At 45.4% G+C, this 24,160-nt stretch overlaps 1 protein-coding gene across 1 annotated transcript in view; it reads right to left on the minus strand.

The window, feature by feature from the left end:
* PAAF1 (proteasomal ATPase associated factor 1) overlaps positions 1–24,160 on the minus strand; it is a 145,365-nt gene that overhangs the window by 105,477 nt on the left and 15,728 nt on the right. Inside the window, exon 3 of the mRNA XM_086933833.1 lies at positions 10,271–10,374. Coding sequence (XP_086789959.1) covers positions 10,271–10,374 — 104 coding nt within the window. The remainder of the gene's footprint in view (positions 1–10,270; positions 10,375–24,160) is intronic.

A 24,160-nucleotide genomic window follows, 5' to 3' on the forward strand; every position in this document is an offset into this window, starting at 1 on the left:
CATGTGCCTGAATATCAATTACATCTAGAGCGGGATCCTTGACTGCCATACACTTTGTCGGTACTATTGTCTTTGTCACATCAGTTGTCTGGGTGTGAGTCAGTGCTGTATGTTTTGCTGTCTGGTCTGCCAGGTCATTACCCTGGGAAACAGAATCTGTGACCTTAGTATGTGCTTTACACTTCATGACTGATATGCCCGAGGGCAAATGTATTGCTTCTAACAGTGCTTGAATGAGGGGACCGTGTTGTATCTTGGCACCATGAGAGGTCAGGAAACCTCGTTCTTGCCATAACATGCCGAAGTCGTGTACGACTCCGAACGCATAACGGGAATCAGTGTATATGTTAACATTTCTGTTCTTGGCTAGTATACAAGCTCGGGTCAGAGCGATGAGCTCTGCTGCTTGAGCAGACAGTGTGTCAATACGATGTGTTTCTTTAACTTCAGTTTCAGTGGTCACTGCATATGCGGCCACTAATTCTCCTGTACTTGTTCTCATGCATGAACCGTCCACATAAAGTGTCAGGTCTGGATTTGTCAGTGGGACATCTGTTAAGTCTCGTCGTGGCTTTGTTACTGCATTAATGATTTCTATACAATCATGCGGGGCTGGATCTGTCATAATTGTAGGTAACAGTGTTGCGGGGTTCAGAATGCTGCAGCGCCTGATTTCTATGTGTGGCTGGAATAGCGTTAATTCGTAACCTGTCAGTCGTGCTATAGTCAAGTGCTGAGTCTGGGTTCTGTTTAACAGAACCTCTACAGAGTGTGGAACTTGTACTGTTAATTGATGGCCTAAAACAATTGAATCGCTCTGTCTGATGGCTAACGCTGTTGCTGCTACTGACTTCAAGCACGCAGGGAGTGCCTGGGCTACTGAATCCAATGTACTTGAGAAATAAGCGCAAGGCTTATGTGAGCCTGCTTGATCTTGAGTGAGGACAGACAACGCTGTACCATCACGTTCTGTAACAAAAAGTGTAAACGGTTTGCTGTAACATGGTGTCGCTAAAACTGGTGCTTGGCATAAGGCTTTCTTTAATTCTTCAAAAGCTTGTGTGTGTTCCTGAGTCCAAGGGAGGGCAGTCGAGGTTGCTGCCTCCTGCGTTGTTAACTGAATGAGTGGTTTAGCTAGAAATGCATATTGAGGAATCCATTGTCTGCAGTATGAGGTGAGGCCTATGAAGGCCCGCACTTCTTTTTGTGTCTGTGGTTGTGGCATATTTGCAATTAACTGAATGCGATCGGGAGTGAGCTGTCTCCCCACTTTGGACAGCAAGTGACCCAAGTACACAACTTGCTGAACACAGAATTGTAGCTTCGAAGGAGACACCTTGTGTCCCTTGTCGGCCAGAAAATGTAAAACTGTCAGTGATGCTTGTTCACATTCGGGCTCACTTCGTGCGGTGATCAGCAGATCATCGACGTATTGTAGTAAAGCGGTGTTAACTGGCATTTGAATACAATCTAGCTGTCTTTTCAGTGCTTGACTGTAGATGCTGGGGCTTTCTGTGAATCCTTGAGGTGCGCGTGAAAATTTGAAACTGCGTCCATTTAAACTGAATCCGAAGAGATATTGGCTCTCTGGATCAATAGGCACGCTGAAGAAGGCGTTCTTGAGGTCAATTACAGTAAAGAACGTTGCTTCTGAATCAATAGCAGTCAATAGGGATGAGATGTCGGGAACCACAGGGTACTGTGGAATAATGCATTTATTCAGTTCTCGAAGATCAATCACCAGCCGATATACTGGCGGTGCATTGGGATCAGTACGTTTAAGAATCGGAATAATGGGTGAATTACAGATATTGGAGTTGGTCTCTACGACCACTCCTTGTGCTATAAGCTCTTCAATGATTTCCAGTAAAGCCACTACAGCATCGGGTGGTAACTTGTATTGTCTGATTCGGGGTAGTACAACTCCTGTTTTGAGTGTAACACGGTATGGTGTGATATGCATACAACCTACATCAGTTGGGCCTTTTGCCCACAAGTGATCTGGTACATTTTTCAATCTGACATCGAATTCTCGCAAAACATAATGACCCTTGAAATCCCGTAGAAAGAGTCTAACTCCCTCCGGGGAACAGCAGATTATAGCTCCTAGAGCCTTCAATGTTTTAATTCCTAACAGATTTTCTGGACATGATTTTGTAAGTAACAAGTCTGTAACACGTGATAATGGACCCACAGCCAGGGGGACTGGTTCTGATACTTCATTTACAATGGGCTGTCCTGAGAAGCCAAGGGAAACATTCTGTGAGCCTGAGAGGGGTGCCCCTGGGACTTCATTATGACTTATTGTGGTGCGGCTTGCCCCTGTGTCAATTAAAAACTTTCTATCTTTTCCCAATACTTGACTGTGTACATAAGGACCCTCTTGATCTACAGGAATTTCAATAAGGGGCAAGCCAAATTCCCTCTCTAGGCTGTTTCATGTATATCGGGGGTAATCTGGGTATGCGGACTGGGCATACTGGTACATCTGCTGTGAAACTTGCTGGGACGCGGCAATGGGCTGTGGCTGTGATACCGCTACTGTCTGTGCTGGAGGTGAAGAAGCATGCATAGGCTGTGTATTCTGTGTATTCTGTGAAGACTGATGCGGGTTATGGTCTTGTCTAGGCGGATGCGGTCTTTCTTTAGTTTTACCTGTTGCTATATTATGTTTCAGGACTGGGCATTCATGTACGTAATGACCTGGCTGCTTACAGTAATTGCATGTCCCTTTAACGGGAGCTGTAGTGTGACTTGTCTGGGTCCCACCCTTTCTCTGACCGTCGGCTGGGACCGTCTGAGCTACTAACATTTTCATCTTCGTGTCTTTCATGCGTTTTTGTTCCTGATCTTGTTCTTCTCTAATTCTGTTCTGATGATATTGGAGCATCTGTAACATCTGGGATGGCGTATTTGCCTGCCAAGTACTTTCAACTTTGTACACTCGGTTTTTAACTAATGGTAGGGAGTTCTCGACTAATTTTGATACAAAAAGATGCGGATATGACTCGCTACTTGGTTTGAGGCCACTATTAATAATGAAACATTTCTCGAATCTTGAATAGAAGTCACTAGTATCTTCATCATGTTTCTGTTTACAGGACGAAATTGCATCCCAGTCTTCCTTTCTAGTTGTCAATAATCTGGGCAGAACCTGTACTATTAAACCTGGTAATGCTTTAGTTTTGTCCCCAAGGCCTACCCCTGGGACTCGTTTATTTTCTTTGTCTTCTATTTCTGCCCACGCAATCTTTGTGTCCCCCACCTCCCATTCTTTTTCCTTTAATTTCTCGTAGATGCCCGTGGGCAACAGTACCTTCAACATTTTCATGATATCCTCATACGTGTAATCACCCATTAGTAACATATCTTTAAGCTCTCTGTGAAAACCTGCAGGGTCTTTATCATGACACGGGACTAGTTTCTTCATTTCTAACAGTTCTAACTTAGTCAGAGGAGTGTGAACATACACGCGTTTCAAACGATGATCCTCACCCATAACTGGGTGTACTTCTCGTAAAGGGTTCTGGCTTTCAATGCTACTCCCGCATTGCATGTGGTACATTTTCCTTTCTGGAGGCGGGGCGGGAACATATTCAGAGCTTACGAAAGTGTTATATTTATGTTGTTGTTCTAGAATTATTTGTATTAACTTGGTACTGAAACCTCTCCGTCTATCCATAAGTAGTGCTTCTAATGTTTCGTGTAAGGGACCTGGATCAGAATGTTGGTTTCTGTATTTCGTGAGGAGGTGCTGAATCATGTATACACCTGCTAATTTCTGCTCGTCTGGGGAAAGGTTCAGAAACGTCTGTGCTAAGGTATCATCATTATATATGTCTGGATTTTCGGCCCATAATATGGCTGATCGGGCTAGTTCTTGTTCATCCATAGAGTTGAGTACATGGTACCCTACTCGGTCTCGAAGCCTTTTATCAGTCTCCTGAAACTGATGTTCAGAAGAATTCGGATTTGTTAAAGCAGAGAGAAAAACTCTCTTGTTTTCCGGACGGATACCCTTCCTAAGGTAAGTTCCCTTACCTACATACGCTATAATATCTGTAGTCTTTACTGGTTCTTCCTGTTCTTCTTCCTCCTCGGAGGAAGCTTTTTCTTTCTCTTTTTGGTGTACTGCTATCACTGCTTTTCTTATTTTTCTACACATACTGGCTATGCAAGTCCCCTTGTCATGTTTTCCTTCAGCTATATTTTGACCCCACTTGTTCAGTGCATCTAATTCACTCTGATCTGTTCCAGGCCTGTCTCGTTCTCTTATTAGGCAATTTATAAAAAAACGTAGTATCTGTGCTTGAATGTCAACTTTCTGTTTCTCCATGGCCTCCTTAATACTGTCAGGGTCTTTCCCTGTCTGAACAAACTCATATATTCTATCTAGACGGTCCTTCATAGCATAGCAAGATATCAGTAGCAGATCTTAACCGTAGTGATGCCAATATCATCAGATCGTCCTTTCCGGGTACTGGATCGTATCTGCAAACTGAAATGTTTTCTTTTAATGCGTCAAGGCGGGGTGACCTGAACGTGAGAGGACTCTGCATATCCCTGAGATTGAATCTGTGTGTTAATGGCGGGGTCCGAAGACCCGCGGTCGCACCTCCTGAAGCGGGGGCTTGTGCATTATCTCCCTGTGGAGTCTGTATCTGAACTTGAATTTGTCGTTTAGTAGGATCAGGTAGACGTTGTTTCGGTAGGTCAATTTTGGGTGCGGGAAGTGGCGGGGCTGGCGGAACAGGGGAGGTCTGTCGCGGTACTGGCGGAACATGATCTGGGGGCGGGGTGCCACCCCCGTCCCTGTCAGTAGGCAAGGCACGAACAGGCAGATTGGTGTAAGCCGGTGCTACATCCTCTAGATAAGAATTTAGGAATATATCTTTAGTAGTCTTATGCATTACTTTAGTTGGAACTAATGGTGGCGGTAAGTTTTTCGGTATTTCTGAAAGGGCCTCAGGTATACCCTCGGCCGCAAGATACATACCGTTTACAAGATTGTGTCGTGCGCGGTCTATCTGTTCAGTCTTTACTCGGATCCCCTCGGTAACTAGTTCGTTTTCTTGGGCTTTCTCTGATTCTTTAAGTCTATCTTCTCTACGTAATGCTCTTTCAGCACGTTTATGTGATTCCTTACGCCAAAATTCTATGGCGTCTTTCTGAGATTGTCTGGCTTTCTTTTTCCATAGTGCTTCCTCTACCTTCATGATGCACTCGGCATCCCATGTTCCGTTAACGGGCCATCTGTGTCTTTCGTCTAGATGTTTGGTATAGTCAGTCCATAAGTCTAGATACAATATGGCATCTATGCCATGTTTGTGGTACATAAAGTTACCTGGAGTGTCCCTAGGGGGAATAGGAATTTCTTCCTCCAGTATCCCTTTCCTAGTTCCTATCTGCTTTAACTTGTTGAAAAACTGCATTTTGCTTACTTAGTACTGAATGCTCAATCCTTGGTTTACTTAATACTGGGTACAGCTAATTATACAAGAAACACAATAATGCACATTAAAAACGGTCACATTCATACCACGACATTAATCACATGAAAAGACATTTGAGACATAGATGACTACCCCCTATACTGGATGTACTGCTAAACAGTACAGATACACTGGTGTAACAGTGCAGAAATTCAGAAATTCAGAATACTAGATATACTGCTAAACAGTACAGATACACTGCCTAAAAACAGTGCAGACCGGACTTGTGTACCCAAACCCGTCTAGATACGTCCCAGCAATGGTACTCACCGGGAAGCACGGAAACAGAAGGCCTCGGAAAACTCGACTGGACTCGACTTGACACTTCGGAAAACTTCGGAAAAAAAACTTCGGAAACCTGGTGGGCCTCTTGACACCTCGGACCTTGCTTCTTTCGGTTGGGCTCTGGTCGGGATCCTCCGCACTCCTCACCGCCTCGTCTGGGTACTGATCGCAGTCTTCGTCACCTCCGTGGGTCAGAGGGAGATGCAGGAAATCCTGCCGGTACGCGTAGTTTCCATCTAACGGATGGCAGGGGACATAGCTTGCAACGCACCAACCGGCGCGTGAGGTGGGGGAGGGGTCCCTATTCGGGCGCCAAAATGACGTAAATAATTAATTTACTCTCTTAATTTCTATGCAGGTAAGTACTTAATCAATAATAACTCAATCGGAAAGAAAGAAAACAGAGTCCGTGGTGTTAGAGTTCTTAGGGGTTTTATTCCTTAAAAAGGAATGGTCAAGACCAGGATATCATGTTCTGACCACCACAGGGGTGTCAGAAGGGATAGAGAGCGCGCTACATTTTATTGATAGTACATAGCTTATATACTTAATTCATGTCATAGGAAACAGTTATAGTAGGCGTAACAGCTGAGAGAAGACAAGATAACAGTATACACGTGTTACTAGTACGTAATCAGAAGGCGTGAACTAGGCGTGAACTGGAGGTGTGTGCTAGAAACGTCACAGGTAGGTGTCACAAAAGGGGTGGCGCTAACAGAAATGTTGCAATGTCAGCAGAAATTGGAAACTTGGATGCGCGCGCAGCTGCATGACGTGTGATTGACGTGAAACTGGAGGGTGCAGGAGACTTGACATTTACACTGACGGAAAGAGACAGAAGTCTGGCATGTCAGATCAACTTGTACTTCTATCATATCTGATATCTGATGTTTAGGAACCATGTTATCTGGACGGAAAGGTCTCTAGGGCAGAAGCTATTCTATACTAATTGTGGATGCGTGTATAAGCGCCTAAGTGTCTGCATGAGAAGCGTGGGGGCACGGGCCTTCCATGGGAGCATGGCAACAAGGGCTATGAATTACTTGAATTACTTGCACAGAGACAGGCCGGCCCTTTGGCTCTGCAGCTGGGGGGGGATGTTTACTGAAACTAGCAGGCAGGAATGTATTTTCGGGGAGCGGAACAGATAACTCGAAGGTTATAGTCAATCTTGGCAGGCAGCAGGCTGAGCTGAGCGCGAGGGGCCGCGCTGAAAGTAAGTCAGAGTTCACGGGTACAGAGGCAGCCTGGGCAGAGGCCCTTGGAGCCAGAAGTCAGAAAAGAGGCTCGGTGGCAGAAATTCAGGGCCTACTCAGCTAGAGCTGAAAAACGGAGAAGTACACCACAAAAAGACGTTGGCATGGCATACTTAGGAACGGACTATTTAATCCATTCAGGGTGGATCTGAAAGAGGACATGTTAACGTTGGACGCAAATGTATTTGCGTCTTCATAGCTGGTACAGGAGGGAAGTTACATGCACTTTAACTCGTACATGGAGACGGTGGGGTACACGCTAGGGAACACAATTTGACCATAAAATTTATATTTCCTCAACTGTTAGAAAATGTTCACATGTATATAGCGCTTACTACCCCTGACGAGGCGTTGATACGGAGCGCCTTATAACTCCATGTAACTAGGGATGCAATGCTCCAGTAACTGTTTTTTTTCTGGTGTCCAAGTTTAGCAGTAGTAAGGGAAGTGCAGCTGGACTTCCAGTTCCAGAATACTTTAGGGTGTTAAGCAAAAGCCCTGAAGTGGAGCACTGCCTCCTAATGACACAATATCCCTTGATTAACTAAGAGAGCTAGAATGAAATACAGACTCCGGAGTGGGTGAACTGTGCTCAACTACCTGGGGGCAGTGTAAAATCTCTGAGGTAGCAGAGTGTACTGTGTAAGAACAGCTTACAATTGAGTGTACCGCACAAGGTCACAACAGAGCAGACCATTCAAGGCTCACAAGCAGATAAACAAAAGTATGTGGGAGACACGAAAAGCATACAGTGTGCAATGCTCTCAGACATGAGAACTGAGCTGACCAGCCTGCCCTCCTTGCTGTGCAAAGTGTCTGTTTCTTACACAGAAGCCAAAGGCATGTGCGGCACACGAATTGCACAATTACCCTACAGAACTGAACTCCTTGATAGAAAATCACCCCTTTGTGGACTGTAACTGTGAGTAAGACTGCAGAGATGCACTAAATAATGCTGTTTAATAGGGAATTGAAACACCTCTGGTCTATATAGGTGAGTAGCTCAATGCGATAACCTATTGATAAAAGCATGCACCACCCCTCACCTGTCCGGTGCGCTACCCCTGCTCAAATCCTGCATCTTTCTTTTCCTACTGACGCTCAATCCATACAACAGGGCTGAAGTCTCTTGTTTGCAACCGAGAGCCCTACAGTTCACAAATAATCCTAACAAAGGAGAGGTATGGTTCGCGGAATATAACTCCAAGAAGACTGCACCATTCGTTTTCATGTGTGAGTCCTTGCCTCCAAAGAACTGTATAAAAGTGTCACATCGTATGTACGTGTGCACTTATTTACGTGCATGCATAATTGCATTTTTTATAAAGGTGAAAGTAACAGCCGCAGAAGATCACCCACTTCACTGTGCTGTATGGTTGGGCTGCTGAATGTCCGGTGACCGAAGCTCCTTAAAGCAATGAGCAGCGAGGGGAAATCCTCATGCTTTGAAGTCAGAGAAAATAAAAAATGTCCAATAAAATAAAAGCAGCGTTTGATTACATACGATACCTTTTGGTTAAAAAATGCCTAACGTTGTCAGCTGAGTGCAAAAACAAAACATTTGAAAGCCCGAGCCAATTGATAAGCCCAATAAAATAAAAGCTGTGTGGGCTTCTAAAGTAATTAAACAAAGTTTGCTTACACATGCTACCTTGTGGTTGAAAAAGGCCAAATGCCCTCAGCTGATGCAAAAACACAACATTCCGAAAACACGAGCTGAGACACAAAAAAAATAATTGTCAACGGAGACAAACATAAATACACCAGAGAAAACAAGTACATTAAATCGTACTAGGGCCAGTCTCCATGGGAGGGAACCAAACACCAAAAGGAGGTACAAATGAAGGCAATGCACCACTGAAAAGCAAGGATTTTTAAAGGCAGCCAGCAGAACAAGTGAAAAATGATGGGCGTGCTTGAAGCCCACAGAGTAGATATAGCATGTCTCGAAAGAGAGAGTGCATGCACGGTCTAGGCTCAACCTAATAAACGAAGATGAAGTTAAACCTCTTCCTCCAAGGGAGGGAAGCTGAATTCTTGTGACAATGGAGTCATCTATAGCTCTACACTATACTGGAGTGTTCCCCAAAGGCTGGGAGCAGTTGGTCTCTCAAGCATTGGGATGAAGTGGTACAGTGCTGGAGGCTGTAAGTTCACAAAACAGGGCGGTGCCATCTTCTTTTATTCTGTATTGTAAGCCTGAGAGAGATCAAGAAGAATCGGAGCAGCTTTGATGTCAAATATCCCTCTGATGTCAGTTAATGTGGATGTGGAGTCCACTATTTGCTGAAATAATATTTCACGAGTATTAACTTTGCTTTTAACTACTGATATTTTATTGCCGTTTTTTATATTCCTGTTAATAATACTATTAGGACCTGTCTGTGTGGTCTCGGTCATTGAAACCATCAGTATTCATTGGGACTTAGTGGCAGTTTAACCTGTATAGAGGAAACACCGACCATCTACACTTTCTTTCTGGGTGGTTGTTTTCAACCCAGACAGAAGACTATCCTTATCAGTAGAAAAGATTACTATATATTTTTTGAGAATGTGCCAAGTGCACAAATAATCATTAAGGTGTCTTGACACTAGGATAAGCTGAAAGAGTAGAAAAAAATGAAATAATTATTGGACAATTCATATACAACATGCCAGGAACCACAGATACTTTAGGAGCTATTTCTATACTCACTGCAATAGAGGGATTTCCGTTCCATACATATAGCTCAGCTATTCAGCCCATTAGTGCTTGGACTAACCTTAGCATTCTGATGACAAAAACAGAATCCCTCATTTCCGCCTGCAGAACCTCCACAAATCCTTTTTTTTTTTAAATCCTGCAGGGGACATTTTTACCCATAAAGATGCCAGCAGTGAGCTACTGGTCGACCTAAGACATTACATCTCTCTCAGGTGCTCAGCCTGCAGATGCTGGTCAGTCTTTCAGACACTGATCAACTGCACATACTTCTTCCTCTTGCAAATGTATTTATTAACTGAACTGAAGCTCAGGCATAGTTAGTTGAGCTTATCTCTGGTGACTGTTTTCTCTCTCCTGCATAGTTTCTCATGCAAAGCTGAAAGAAATGTGTAAGTGCTAAACGGTCTGAGCTGCAAGCGCCAGGGTATGAGTGCTTCAGGGAACTTAATGGCTGCTCCAGTTGAGGACATAGCTGTTGAAATGCAGACTCATATTAACAAAACAACAAAAAGAAAAATTTAAAATAAAAGTACCTTTGAGACTTCATTTACAACGAATCCTTCAGATGCTGTGATCTCTGGCACACCATCAGCTCCCACACTTATACACTTCAGGCTGCCGTACAACGTGGGCTTCCCTATAGCACAAGAAAAGGTCTTAAATTCCAATAGGTACTGAGAGTGAAAAGCTTGTAGAAGGGGGTTCACCCTACACATACAAATACACACAGATTTCACAAACAGGAAGTGCACATATAGAGGGGCAAGCTAATTTTTTTATAGAAGTGACAACTGGCACCACCCGCACAACCTGGGAACATCACTTATCAGCACCACCCGACCCACATCATCACACCTCCATCACATCCGCCTCCTTCCTGGATGAATGGAAACTTGAAGAAATCAACGCTCTCCTCAGAAAGCCCACAGCCGACCTGAATCAACTGAGCAACTTCCAACCCATCTCCCTGTTTCCCTATCCAGCCAAAGTGATTGAGAAGGCCATCAACAAGCAACACACAACCCACCTCGAACTTCACTATCTAATAGACAACACTCAATCAGGATTCAGAAAGAACCACAGTACCAAAATAGCACTCATCACGGCCACCGATGACATTCGAATCATCCTGGAGCAAGGAGAAACAGCAGCACCCATCATGCTTGACGCCTCTGCGGCCTTCAACACTGTCTCCCATAACACCCTCATCAGAAGACTCCATGAGATTGGCATAGAAGGATCCGCTCTCAAATTGATCAGTTCCTTCCTCACGGGAGAAACCCAAAGGGAGAGCATCAGAAACCATGAAATTGATATGACGAGTAACACAGGGCTTGTCCTTCAGCTCCAACCTTTTCAACATATACATGACACCACTGGCCATCATCATCCGATCCCAAGACATCACCGTCATCTCCAACGCTGATGACACCCAACTCATCCTTTCCTGAAGGACAAAACAACCACTGCAGAACAATCTTCAACAACTGCATGACCATGGTAGCAGACTGGAAGCGAACTATCTGCCTGCAGTTCAACTCCAAGAAGATGTGTTTCTGGTCTTCAGCAACAAAGCCTACCCATGGGATCATCCTAGATGATAAGCTCAACATGACGGCTCGAGTCAATGCAGTGTGCACCTCCTGCTTCCACATCCTATGCATGCAGTGAAAAATCTTCATATGGTTGCCTCAGAACACCAGATGAACCATCACACAAGCACGTAGGCAACACTCTCTTTGCCAGAATCTCAAAACAACTCCTACACAGATGCCAGACCACCCAGAACACCACTGCAAGACTCATACTTGACATCCCATGCTGCACCCACATCATGCCGAACCTCAGGAAGCTTCACTGGCTCTCCATTCAGCCAAACCAAATGTCTCACGCACACATACAAAGCCCTACACAACACAGGACCAGAATACCTAAATAGCCACATACACTTTCATCAACACACCACACACCTATGTTCTGCCTCACTCGCACATATTCCCTGCATCCACAAAAGCAAAACGGGAGGTCACTCATTCTCCTACATCGTACCAAAGACATGGAATGGCCTCCCACAACACAAAAGAGCCTCCACCTCACTTCTTGACTTCCATAAGAAGCTGAAGACCTGGCTCTTCATATAAGCACCTTGGGCACCATAAACCTAGACAACTGCTCAAGCACCTGGGTACCCTCTTGGGTGATTAGTGCGCTATACAAATCATTATAACATAACAAATAACATAACATAACACCCGTGAAGAAGACCCAATTGGTTCAATAACTTTTTCCCCAGCCTACCCTTTAGTTTGTCTTAGTATGTAAGAGGGGCATTTCTTACTCAGTGTCTAACCATAATGGCAATTTCCTTTCAAATTATTTTGTGTTTAAAATTCTTTAATTTCTCTAGTTTATTGTTCAATATTGTGCTAACTTTTTCCTGAGTTCTTTAACATACTAATCTCATCAATCCCCAAGGTTATTCCTCTCTGTTACTCCAATCTCAGTTGCATCAGCCCTAGGGTACAATCATATTCCCAGCTCCTTCTAATGGGAAAAACTGAATATGCATGGTTGTTCTCTGCCACATTAATCACAGTGTTTTATGGCCCCAGAATTTCACCTCTGCCTAGAAGTAACTAGAGACTTCTAAGTTGTGGCCTGTGTACCCCGTTGGGTGAACAACAGTGGGGAATATTTAGCTATTTCCCAATAACTTGTCAAAAAGTGCCGTCTCCAAAATAGTGAACAATGCACATAAATCATGAATTCCAAAGTTCTCTCCCATCTATATGAATTATGCATTTTGGGAAACCTTTGTTTTTTCTTGTACGCCCCCCCCACCACCAACCCCACACACACACATTGAGCACTTTGCTGTGATTTAAGTCTAAATTCTCTTATTCATCTCCACTCATGTTATGTTATGTTATATATTGATTTATAATGCGCTCCGTTAGTCGAGACTGTCCTGGCGCGGGAGAGAAACTGAATCAGAGTGATTAGGGCAGCAGCTATTCATGGTCTATAAAGAGGTGAGTTTTTAGCAGTTTTTTAAAATTGGTCAGGTTGGGAGCATGTCTTAGAGCATCAGGAAGGGCTTTCCACAGCTGAGCTCCCCTTACCGTCAGAGATTGTCCCCCCAGGCGAACTCTTTTGAATCTGGGGACGACCACCTGCTTTCTGGAGGCAGATCGCAGTTGACGAGTCGGTAGGCAGAAGGTAAATCTTTTAGCAAGGTAGGGTGGGCATGGTCCATGCAGGGCTTTATAAACGAGGACCAGAGTTTTAAAGCGCACTCTTTGGGCCACTGGAAGCCGGTGAAGCTCCTTCAATTGTTTGCGAACACTGAGTCTCCTCGGGATGTTATAGATGAGTCTCACCGTTGCATTCTGGACTACCTGAAGCTTTCTAATTAAAAAGTCAGGTGCCCCGATGTAAAGTGCGTTCGAGTAGTCCAGACGGGAGAGCACCAGAGCTCTGGCTACCGTTTCTTTGGCCGTTTGTGGGAGAAGGGGAAAGAATCTACAAAGAGTGGTCAGGGGTCCAGCCAGTCTCGAGATCTGGTCACGAAAACACAGGTCGGCTCCGAACCAGAGTCCCAGATTCTTTGCTATCCCACATTCTCCAGTGGGACAAGTAGATTCACAGGGCCAAATGGACTCCTTAAAGTCAGTAGGAAATTGGCCGTTGAGCAGGATTTCTGATTTGTCCTCGTTGCATTTGAGGCATGCTCTTGCTAGCCAAGCAAATACAGAGGATAGGCATTGGCGGACTCCTGAAGTACAGATGTTCTCCTTATTCCATGTGAAGAGAAGTTGGGTGTCGTCGGCGTATGCCATAATCTTAGCTCCCAAGTTCTCTGCCAGCCGAATCAGAGGTGTTAAATAAACATTAAATAGAAGGGGACTCAAGGTCGACCCTTGTGGTACTCCAGTCTCTACCCTGCGGTTAGACGAATTATAGGGAGGAAGCCAGATTTGTTGGGACCGTGTGAGACGGCGTCCCCGCCGCCCCTCAACGGAGGCCGCCCTCCCCCGCACCTACCTCCGTCCCTTCCACCGGGATTACGAATGAGCAAGCCAGACACCATGAGACACACAGGAATCGGCGGGCCAGCCATAACCAACGCATCCCCGCCCCTCTCTCTTCCTCAGGGACCAACCAGAACAACGTGCACCGAGGAACCATATCCCTCCGACCCCGGAAGTCCCGCCCTCGGGGCGGAGTCAACACAGGATAAAACCAGGACGCGAGAAGAGCCCAGGGTCGGAGTATCGTGGCAGGAGGCTCAGACTGGCGCTGGAGAAGGTGAACTGACGGGTGACGACGAGGAGTGGACCGAAGAGTGGTGGAGCCCACAGGAGGTGGCTGAAGAACGGCCGTAACTCACTTGGAGAGTTACGGCGGACCGAGTGAGTGTCTTAAGCCTTCCCTAAACCCCACTCACTAGGAGTTCCTGTAAAGCCCTGTAAATAACCCTTCTCTTTAGCAATCACGACCCCTGCACTGTAAATATCAATATACAGCACACGCACTGTTTGAGTGACGACCGTTTACTTCCTCCTCGCACCCCCCATCCCGACACCCTTTCTATCAACCCTGCCCTCCGTTCCTGCCTTCCCGTGTCCCCCTTTCCTCACGATATCTCTTCTTTCCTCCTTTATCACTTCCCGGGTGACGGTGTTCGGTATATAGCCTTGAAAGCCAAGGATAAGACTAACGGTCCTTTTGTTTCTCCTCTCTTACCGCCCTCCGTGGACCTCCCCTACATCGGAGCTGTCGGAGAAGTTTCCGAAGACCCTGGACTACACCCAAGACCCGGAGCGGAGAGCGGATACGGACCCCCCTTGTCTTTCATGTTCTGTGACATTCCATCTGCCTTCTTGTGAAATAAACCTACAATATAGCTCACTATATACGGCCTCCTCGCCTGCTTTTCCGGCCCGCAGTACGCCCACCCTCACAGACCGGTCAGATAGAAAAGACCTGATCCATCCTAGTGCTGTGCCCGAGATGCCTATATCCTCCAGCCTAGACAGAAGCTGGAGGTGGGGCACCGTGTCGAACGCGGCAGAGAGGTCCAATATGATTAGAGCCGCTCTGCCGCCTCCGTCCAGGCACTCCCTGATGGCCTCTGCCATCTCCACAAGTGCAGTCTCGGTACTAAAAGAGGTACGGAACCCTGATTGGGCCGGGTGAAGTGCCCCTGAGGCTTCCACGAACCTCTCCAGTTGCCGAAATGCGGCCTTCTCACATACTTTGGCAAGGGCTGGGAGAAGGGATATGGGTCGGTAGTTAGATGTTATTAATGGATCTGCAGTGGTTTTTTTTATCAGCGGGAGGAGTTTGGCTTGTTTCCACTTGGAGGGTACAATTCCTGAAGCTAGTGACTCATTGACCAGGGCAGTGACCATGGGGCTAATTACTTCGGCCACTCCGCTCAGGACTCTCGCCGGGCAAGGATCTGCTGGGGACCCCGACTTTAGAGCCTTTAATATGGTCATCACATCCAACCCCTCAACATAAGTAAATTTAGTCATCTCAGCTTTGACCTTTGTTGCTTGGCATAGTGAGGGTGAAGGTGTTCGGTTGATTAAAAATTGATCGGTAGGCTGGGAAGGTGGCTGATCGGAGGGCTTCAAACTATCTTGAATTTTTTGTATTTTCTCAATGAAAAAGGTGGATAGTTGCTCACACCACTCTGTAGAAATTGGGGCTGATATCTTCTCTGCTACCGGGGTTGTGAAGCTTTTGACTATGAAGAAAATTTCTCGGCTGATGTTCCTTGCTTTAAGAATTCTAGCCGCGTAGAATTCCCCCTTGGCTGTCTTAATTGCTGCGTAGTAGTTTTTTTGGGCTGCACGGAGTTCTGATTTAGCAATGGGACAATAATTCCTTCTCCATACTCGATCTCGCGCCTTACATCCTACTTTTAAAATCTTTAATTGTTCAGTATACCAAGGGGTTGTGGGGGTGGCCCGCGGTTGTTTTTTCCTTTACACTCTGGTAGTGACCTAATGGAGGAGTCTAACCAGGAAGAAACATTGTCTACGGCTTCATCCAAATTTTGTGCTTTCATTGGGGTGGTGTGGGTAAGGGCCTCCACCAAGTCCGGAATATTAATTCTTCTAGGGAGTTCCCCAGGCTTGGATGTGGGTAGCACACGAGTGCTGTTAATATCCCAAGAAAAGAGAACTGGGAAGTGGTCTGACCATGTGATAGGGTAGGGAGGATCGGCAGAGATGTTGAAGTTAGAGTATACCAGATCCAAGCAATGACCCCCTACATGAGTGGCAGATCGTACCTGTTGAACCATCTGGGCAAGACTACAAATCTCTTCCAGATCTTTTACTCCGGGAGCAAGGCTCGTATCCATATGTAAGTTAAAGTCTCCCAACATTAGGAAGTGTGGGAATCTGAGCGCTCTTTGGATAACGACCTCCTCCAGGGATTTGATAAAAGTGCCCAGGGGACCCGGTGGGCGATAAATCAATAGGCCCCCTAAGGTGAATTGGGGGGACAGTGCTAGGGAGAATTCCAAAGCTTCCCCGTTCTCAATCTTCCCTGTGCATTCTTTCCTCAGTGACCATTTCTCCTTGTAAATCACAGCTAAACCTCCTCCCCTACCTTTGTTACGGTCCAGTCTGGTGATCTTAAACCCTCTGGGGACAGCCAGCTCGACCACTGGGGCGCAGCTCTCGTTCAGCCACGTCTCCGTAATGAATAGGATATCAAGGTCCTTGTCGATGATGAATTCATGCACTTCATCAGAGTGCTTTGATAGGGAGCGGGCATTGATAAGAGCAGCCTGAATAGGTGTCTCACCCGCTGTGTTAGACTGGGGAAAGAAAAGGGGATCAGAGGGATTGAATTTAAAGAGACATCCCGGACAGATTCGTGAAGTGGAGTCTAAGACGTTCCAATGGGCGCCGTTGCATGAGGGGTTGTGATTAAAGGCTCTCACATCGTCTGTGTTGTATGCGATAGGGGAAGTAGTCACATACAGTGCGGATTCGGCAGGGTGCCTGGCCCTGTGCGCTGCCGGGGAGCGGACGGGCGCAGACGGGCTTGCCTTAGGCGCGCAAACGGCGCTCCCGTCCGCATCACTAGATGAATTTAATTGCCACTTGCAACCTTGCAAATTTGTACAAAACAACCCTTTCCATAAACTATTATATATCTAATCCAATACTAGACACTCTTTATGATAACCTAGATGTTTATGGCTTCCACACTTGATGTAGGTAGTCAAATCGTTCCCCACGTTTCGTTTTTGATATGTCCTTGTTTCTTATGCTTCTCCCTTTCATGTCCCTTGGAAACTGCACTGACATCCAGAGATGGATGGCCACTAATTTCTTGGACAAAATGTTCTGCCTGCTATACCTCCTTTGCAATATTATATGTTGCATTCAAATACATATCAGAACCAACCCATAACCACTCTTCGACCTTTTTGCTTTTGGTCTTTACTATTCTTTGGTCGCTCAACAAATCTTGAATTCTTCAAACAAAGCCAAAGAAATCTTCTCAATAGTGGACGAATTAGCAAAACCCGATTGTGTCTTCATTAAACCCCTGTCATCACAGTCCCTTTGCCACTCTCTTAACAGTTATTTCACTGAGAAGATCATTAAAATCATCAAAACCAGCATTCCCAAAACTGTTTTAATCCCCAATCTTCGGAATATATCTGGGAACCTCATGTCTTTTTCCAATTTCCCTCTGATCACTAAGGAGGTTTTCTTTTCTCTTCTTAGCAAAGTTTGTTCCGGCTCCCCACGGGACAGCTGCCCCCCTCACATTGCTCGTAAGATCTTTCTTAACCTCCCTGACCCACCAATCTCCCTCTTGAACAACTCTCTTACCTCTGGGGTGGTCCCTTTCTCTTTCAAATCAGCAGTCGTTTTCCCCATTCTTAAAAAAACGGGAGCTGACCCTGAGGTACTGAGTAACTTCTGCCCTATCTCGTTGCTTCTCTTTTTGGGTAAAGTCCTGGAGGCCTTCGTAGCAAACAGCCTCATCACGTTTGTGGATAATTCTAACTTCCTAGACCCCCATCAAGCGGGGTTTAGGCGTCAACATTCCACTGAGCCTATTGCCCTGGCGGTTCATGATGAACTCAGAAAGGGGGCCGATCAGAATATCTCACAAGCCTTGGTGCTCCTGGACTTGTCGGCGGCTTTCGATACCGTTGACCATACCATCCTTCTCGATCGGGTCGAGAACGCCAGCATCCGGGGCACACCGCTGAGGTGCCTGACATCATTTCTTCAGGACCGAAATCAAGCAGTCCGCCTCTCCACTTTTACTTCAGAAAAAAAAGTCTTACCTGCGGCTCCTCTCTCTCTCCCCTTTATTATTTAATTTGTACATTTTTCCTATGATCTCAGAGCTTCAGAAAAAATCAGCAGTCATCTTTAATTATGCAGATGACCTTTAGCTAATTTTCAACATTGATTCTTCCCTTTCCTCCATCGAGAACGTTCAATCCACTATGACCTTTATCAGTAGTTGGATGAACGCGAACCAGCTCAAGCTTAATCCTGACAAGACCGAGCAGGTCTTGACAGGGCCCCCAGGAAACCCTTGGAACACCAACTTTTGGCCACGCTCCCTGGGCTGTCCACCATGCCCTGTCAAATCTGTAAAAAGCCTTGGAGTTACCATTAGCAATGATCTTTCTATGAGGGCCCAAATTCTACCTACGTCGCATTTGGAAAATCAGCAGATTTCTTTCTCAAGACGCCCTTGTTCAAATCACTCTGGGATTGGTCATATCCCAGATTGACTATGCGAATGCACTGTACGTTGGAATAGCAGCTAGACTTATATATGGCCAGCCTAGGTCTAGTCACACTATACCTTTCCTTAGGAGCCTTCATTGGCTCCCTGTGGCCGAGCGCAGCCTCTTTAAACTGGGTTGCTTGATTCACAAGGCCCTCTCCCTGCAAGGCCCGGCCTTCATTGCCTCTCGGATCCACCGTTACGTTCCTTCCCGGGTCCTATGATCTTCATTCTCAAACCTGTTGTCAACATGCACCTTTAGATACAGGAAACATGGTGGCCTGAGGTTTTCCTCACAGGCTCCACTCTTCTGGAACTCACTCCCTCCAGCTCTTCGTCTAATCCCCTCCTATCCCCAATTCAAAAGGGCGTTGAATACCATGCTCTTTTCCCTAGCCTACAATTAACGGATCATACCACACTGCTCGTTTCTCAGCCTGTCCTTTAAGCGCCAAGAAACTGTTGGTGTACGTGCGCTGTATAAATAATTTTTATCATATTAACACTTAACATATGTTCTCAAAATCGCAAGTCACATAGAGTGCAGTTTATAACACCACAAACTCCTCAATGGATTCAACCAAGTCTTGCTTTATGGAAAAAAACATGTACCTTTTCGACAACCCATTTACTTTCCTTCCATAACATGGATGTACAAATATGATCTTGGGTTTTGTTGTGGAATAAAAAGTTAAAGTTACTGCAGCCCAAAATATAAAAGAAATATACTGCATTCTACAATATTTAAACTATATACCTCAGCAGAACCACATGCTCTGCAACATAGTCTATAACATTCAAGTCCACTGGGGCCATATTATGCAGTGCTCCAGGGGCACAACAGGCATTTACGCCCACTTTGCTCACCCTAGGGCACTTTGGTATTACAGATGGGGCCGCAGACGCTTCTGTGCCCCCTCTGTAATAACGATAGCGCACATAAAGTACCAGGGATATCTTCATAGGGAGTTCCCTCATTTGCATGGGGGAATGGCCTAATGCAAATGAGGGAACCCCTTTGCTTCTGCGCATCTGCTATATTTTAGAAGCGGGCGCAGAGGCAAAGAAGGTGTCAGGAGGCGTCAGTGCGCCCCTGATGGCAGCCCTCTAGAGGGACATAGGGGGTCCCATGGACCACCCCCCAGACATCCCCTTTGTGGAGGGTGCAGTCATTCACTGCACCCTCTTGCAAGGGAATCTCTATTCCCCCTTCAAAGTGTAGGCGCGTTCCCCGCCTGCACTGTGAAACACGTAGCAGCTTTGAAGCAGCCGTTCTGCTTTTCACATAAATGTGCTGACCCAAGGGCAGCGTGAGTTCGTGGCTGCCCTGGAGGTTGCGCATTCATCCTAATACAGCACATTTCCTTGTTTGCGCTGGGCGCACCTTTCAAAAGGTGTGCCTGGCACAAACAAGGACAACACGCTGTATCTGTGTGTTTAAAATACTGGTTACATTTTTAACATATAATTTAGCCATATACCTTCGATGCATGTTCACGATTTGCTCTAAGGTGCACACTGCTGTCCGTCCAACACAAACCCCAGAGCAATTTAATGTTCACAATTCCATGCATGTGTCAGTGAATCCTCCTGTCAAAGTCCTTTGTTTGCATTAACAGATTTATAGTTCTAATTTTCCCATTATAAATCAGGGTTGCAAGTCAAAAAATACTACGCTATTCATGCATTGACTTGGGAAACTTGAAAGTTCAAAGACTGTGTCTCAAACTAAACTCAGAAGTAGTAAGGTGGGGCCTTGCGGACATTAAGTAATATCTTTTTTTTTATTTAGCTAAGGCTAAAATGAATCTGTTTGTGAACTAGGTACCTGGTGATTAAAGGTTGCTGCATGACCAGGTTGACAGTTGTCCAACCTACCACAATGTTCCTTTTTAGGTCTCGCCTAGGCAGCGCTTGCACTGTCTCTTCAAGACATGTTGTATTCAGGATTGGGCATGAAGCTCCGCCCACTTTCCGCCCATCTTTTTAATTGGCTACTGTCCCTGTCCTTTGAAAATGGTGGCTTTTCATTTGTCAATAGGCATATTAGTGCCTCCTTATTACCGCCTTTCCTCTTGCAACCTCCCATGAGGTTAAATGTGTTGTTACTCGGCAGGCTTTAATTATAGCCTTGGAGCACTAGTTTCTTAAATAGCTTAGTCCTGCCAGCTGTTGCAGGCTAGACACGCTTGCCTGCAAGGCTTTCATTTTTTTTTCATATAACCAGCGGGGCACACCTCAGCTGATATAATGGTGGACCGTCTTTCTTTTTTATTTGTGCATTGAACGAGGCTGCATATTTTTTTAAATCTATTTTTTAACTGTTATAATGGCAGCAAACGCCCTTTAGCATTTGACATCTTAGGCATTTAACACTAAAGCATAGGGCTGCCATTGTAGCAAAAGTAAATAAATAGTAAAAATAAAAGAGCTTGGCCACCATTTTTTTCCCTAATTGTTAAATTTTGTTACAATTGCGGCACCCGGACTTTAGCATTAAATATCTTAAGCTAAAGCACAGGTGCCGCGATCCATCTGCAATGCAATAGCTCTCGCATTGCAAAGGATTGTGTCTAGCATGTGGTTGGTGCTCGTGACACCCGCCTGCTCCTGCTTCTAAACATTACACTTATACAAGAAGCTGTATTACTTCTGCAATGACGTATTTCTAAAACATTAATGGGGCAGGCCAGCCCCAAAATGTACATGGCTTTTCGCTGAACCAAATTTTTGTAAATCTTTCTTTTTACTTTATTTTGTGGTTGCACAGGAACACTGCAATGTGTAAAGTCTCTCTGAGCAGTTGTTGGTCTTTTTTCACTCTGGCCAAATGGGAAACAGAAAAAAACATTTCTTCTGCCCCCACGCAGGATAGGTCAGTGAGTCAACAACAGGGGTAAAGCACGCAGTCTTTTTCAAAGCGCTTTACAATTTACACAAGTGCCCACCTAGTAACACAGCAAATTCCCAGTCTGGGCTTTCATTTTCATTAATAATCTTTGCAGGTTCCTTTGTCCAAGTGATTAATTTCAAGAACAGCCCGTCTAAAAATCCCAGGAGGCACTGATTTGTGCAGTGAGACTAATGGATTGAAATCATTGCCGGGTTTTTCGAATTGTTGATTCATATGAAGTCACACAATCCGAATTAAAATTCAGTTACGTTATAATTAGTTATTAGACCCTGTGAGTATGAAACAAACACAAATGCATTATTATTTATTTTATCTAAAGTTCATTTTTGATTCATAATCCTTGATTGGCTGTAATGCTTTATGTGAACTAATCATGCATTCCTTTGTGACTGAATTAATTACCACACGTTTCGGTTTTTAGCAGATGCTATACGTAATTGCACTGCAATTCTATTACAGGACCCAAGGCTTCAGATTATGCTTTCTCTTTCTTTACTGCAAATAAACAGCAGCCAATAAAAACGTTTTTAACATATTGAAAACATGACATTCCCAGAATGCTTAGCGTAACACTATCATCAACCATAGAGAGTAGCCCTATAAATGACTCTCCACACCGGAGCACTTCCTCTTTCTTTGCTGCTCGCCTAGAGTTAAGTGCTCGATTTTATGTCTTGCCATAACTCTTGTTTCTCACTGTTCATTGATATTTCGATTGTATCTATATTTTACACGATTATATTAATTAATAGACACTGCCTTGTGTGATTTATCACTGCTTTGCACGCTGTGCATATTTTACAGCGTGCAGCGCTGCCTCTTCATAGCGGGAACACAGAAGGTGGCGATTATCTACAAAAGCGTCCCTCACCTTCCGAATACCTTTTTCCTCCTCACATTCGCTGCACCCTGTCATTACCTGCAGCGCCTTTCCTCATACGGGCCAGAATACTTGTGGAGCCTAACGTTGCGTACCCAATTGGGCTTGTTTTGGGCTATTTTTGGGCTACGCGACGCCCAATCTTGTTTTCTGCTGTACCCTTCACGGACGCCTTTCCTGGACTGAAGAATAAGGCAGGCCCCAAGCTGTGTGCAGGCTTGTTGTATTTGTATAAAGTGGTTCTTGACGCCTTCGGGCTGATATATCTGTGGACCACAGCTTTGCTGAGGAGCATTTATATAATATAATTGTAATGGGCACCAGGGCTGCTCCCCCTTGATCGATTCTTTTGGAATCTACATTATTCTTATTATCACAAGTGTCTCCAGCTGTAAGTTTGGCATGGAAGGCTGGGCCTACTTCAAGGATAAGTATGGGTACTATGAAGAGAGCATGGCCCCTTCCTAAAATAGAACCTTGTGGATACTCTGGACGCATCCCTACAGGATTCCGTCAACAAGGTGATGGAGGCAGCAGTTCCTAAGACCGTTAAAAAGGCTCTGGTGGCCACTTCGAAACCTAGTACGGGACAGGTAGAAAATTTTACGAAACGACATGGTCTGTTTCAGCAGGACACTGCGAACCCTTCCACGTCGTCTGCAGGGGGAAAACCTGCACCCACCAAGGCGCCTAGTTGGCCGCATGCGCAGGCCCTTACTAAATTGCCCCCCCTTCTGCCAGGGATCACCCATACTCAGGATCTTGGACTCCACTCGCCTCATCATCCAAGGTGGGTACGGACACGGACACTGGTACGGACACTAACTCCACTGGGAACACCGTGTCTCCTAATAAAAGGAAGGCAAAGAAGGCATCAATTTATCCACAATCCGTTCCCATTTACCAGCCCACAAATTCATTAAACTTCAACCCGCAAGATATAGTGCACCCAAGGTCATCCGATTCGGCCCCTCCCCCGGAGGTGGCGGACTACATTCATCAAAATCTCCAGCGCAGTTTTGATAGGGAGGTCAGGAACCAGCTGCGGTCGGAATGCCCTCGCCCAGATGTGTCGGTTAAGGTCACGAAGACGCCGGATATTGAACCCAATATGTTGGTCTTCCTGAAGAAATTTCAGAAGGACCCCAAGAAAGGGATCGATCGAGCCTGGCGAGGGTGCCAGGATAAATTATTAGACACCATCAGCCCCTTGTCAAAAATCCTGGAATTGGCTCTAGTAGCCAAGGAGTCTGGAGACCTGATTGATCTGCATATTCTCGCTGGGTGGACACAGCGCGCTATCTGCTTCTTGGGCAACGCAAATTGCGCCATTTCTGGAGGCGCTTGGAGAAGCACCAGGATCCCGTGGAAGCAGATATCTCTCAAATTGTGAACTTTCTCTCCCAGAAAGCCGCTGACGGTTTATCCTATAGATCAGTGAACAATTTCCGTTCAGCCATTTCCGCAGGCCATGTACATCTGGATGGCAGACCTGTGGGTATTCATCCAGTAGTGTGTAAACTTCTAAAAGTAATACGTATAGCAAACCCTCCTAAAGCGAAGTACACTTCTTTATGGGATGTTTCTAAAATGCTGAATTTGTTTGAGAACAGGCCTAATAACGAATTACTGTCCAGAAAACAATTGTCTGCTAAGTTAGCCATGTATCTGTGTTTATCTGCATGCCGCAGGGTTTTTGATGTTAGAGTGCTGGACTTGGAGGGTAGAATATTTTCGCCTGAAAGTGTGTCATTTGTAATTACAGCACGCACCAAATTTTTTTCCAAATCTATTGATTACAATGCTTTTCCTTTGAATGAGAAACTTTGGGTTGTAAAATGT

The sequence above is a fragment of the Lissotriton vulgaris genome, chromosome 8, assembly GCF_964263255.1.
Source record: "Lissotriton vulgaris chromosome 8, aLisVul1.2, whole genome shotgun sequence".
Classification (NCBI taxonomy): domain Eukaryota; kingdom Metazoa; phylum Chordata; class Amphibia; order Caudata; family Salamandridae; genus Lissotriton; species Lissotriton vulgaris.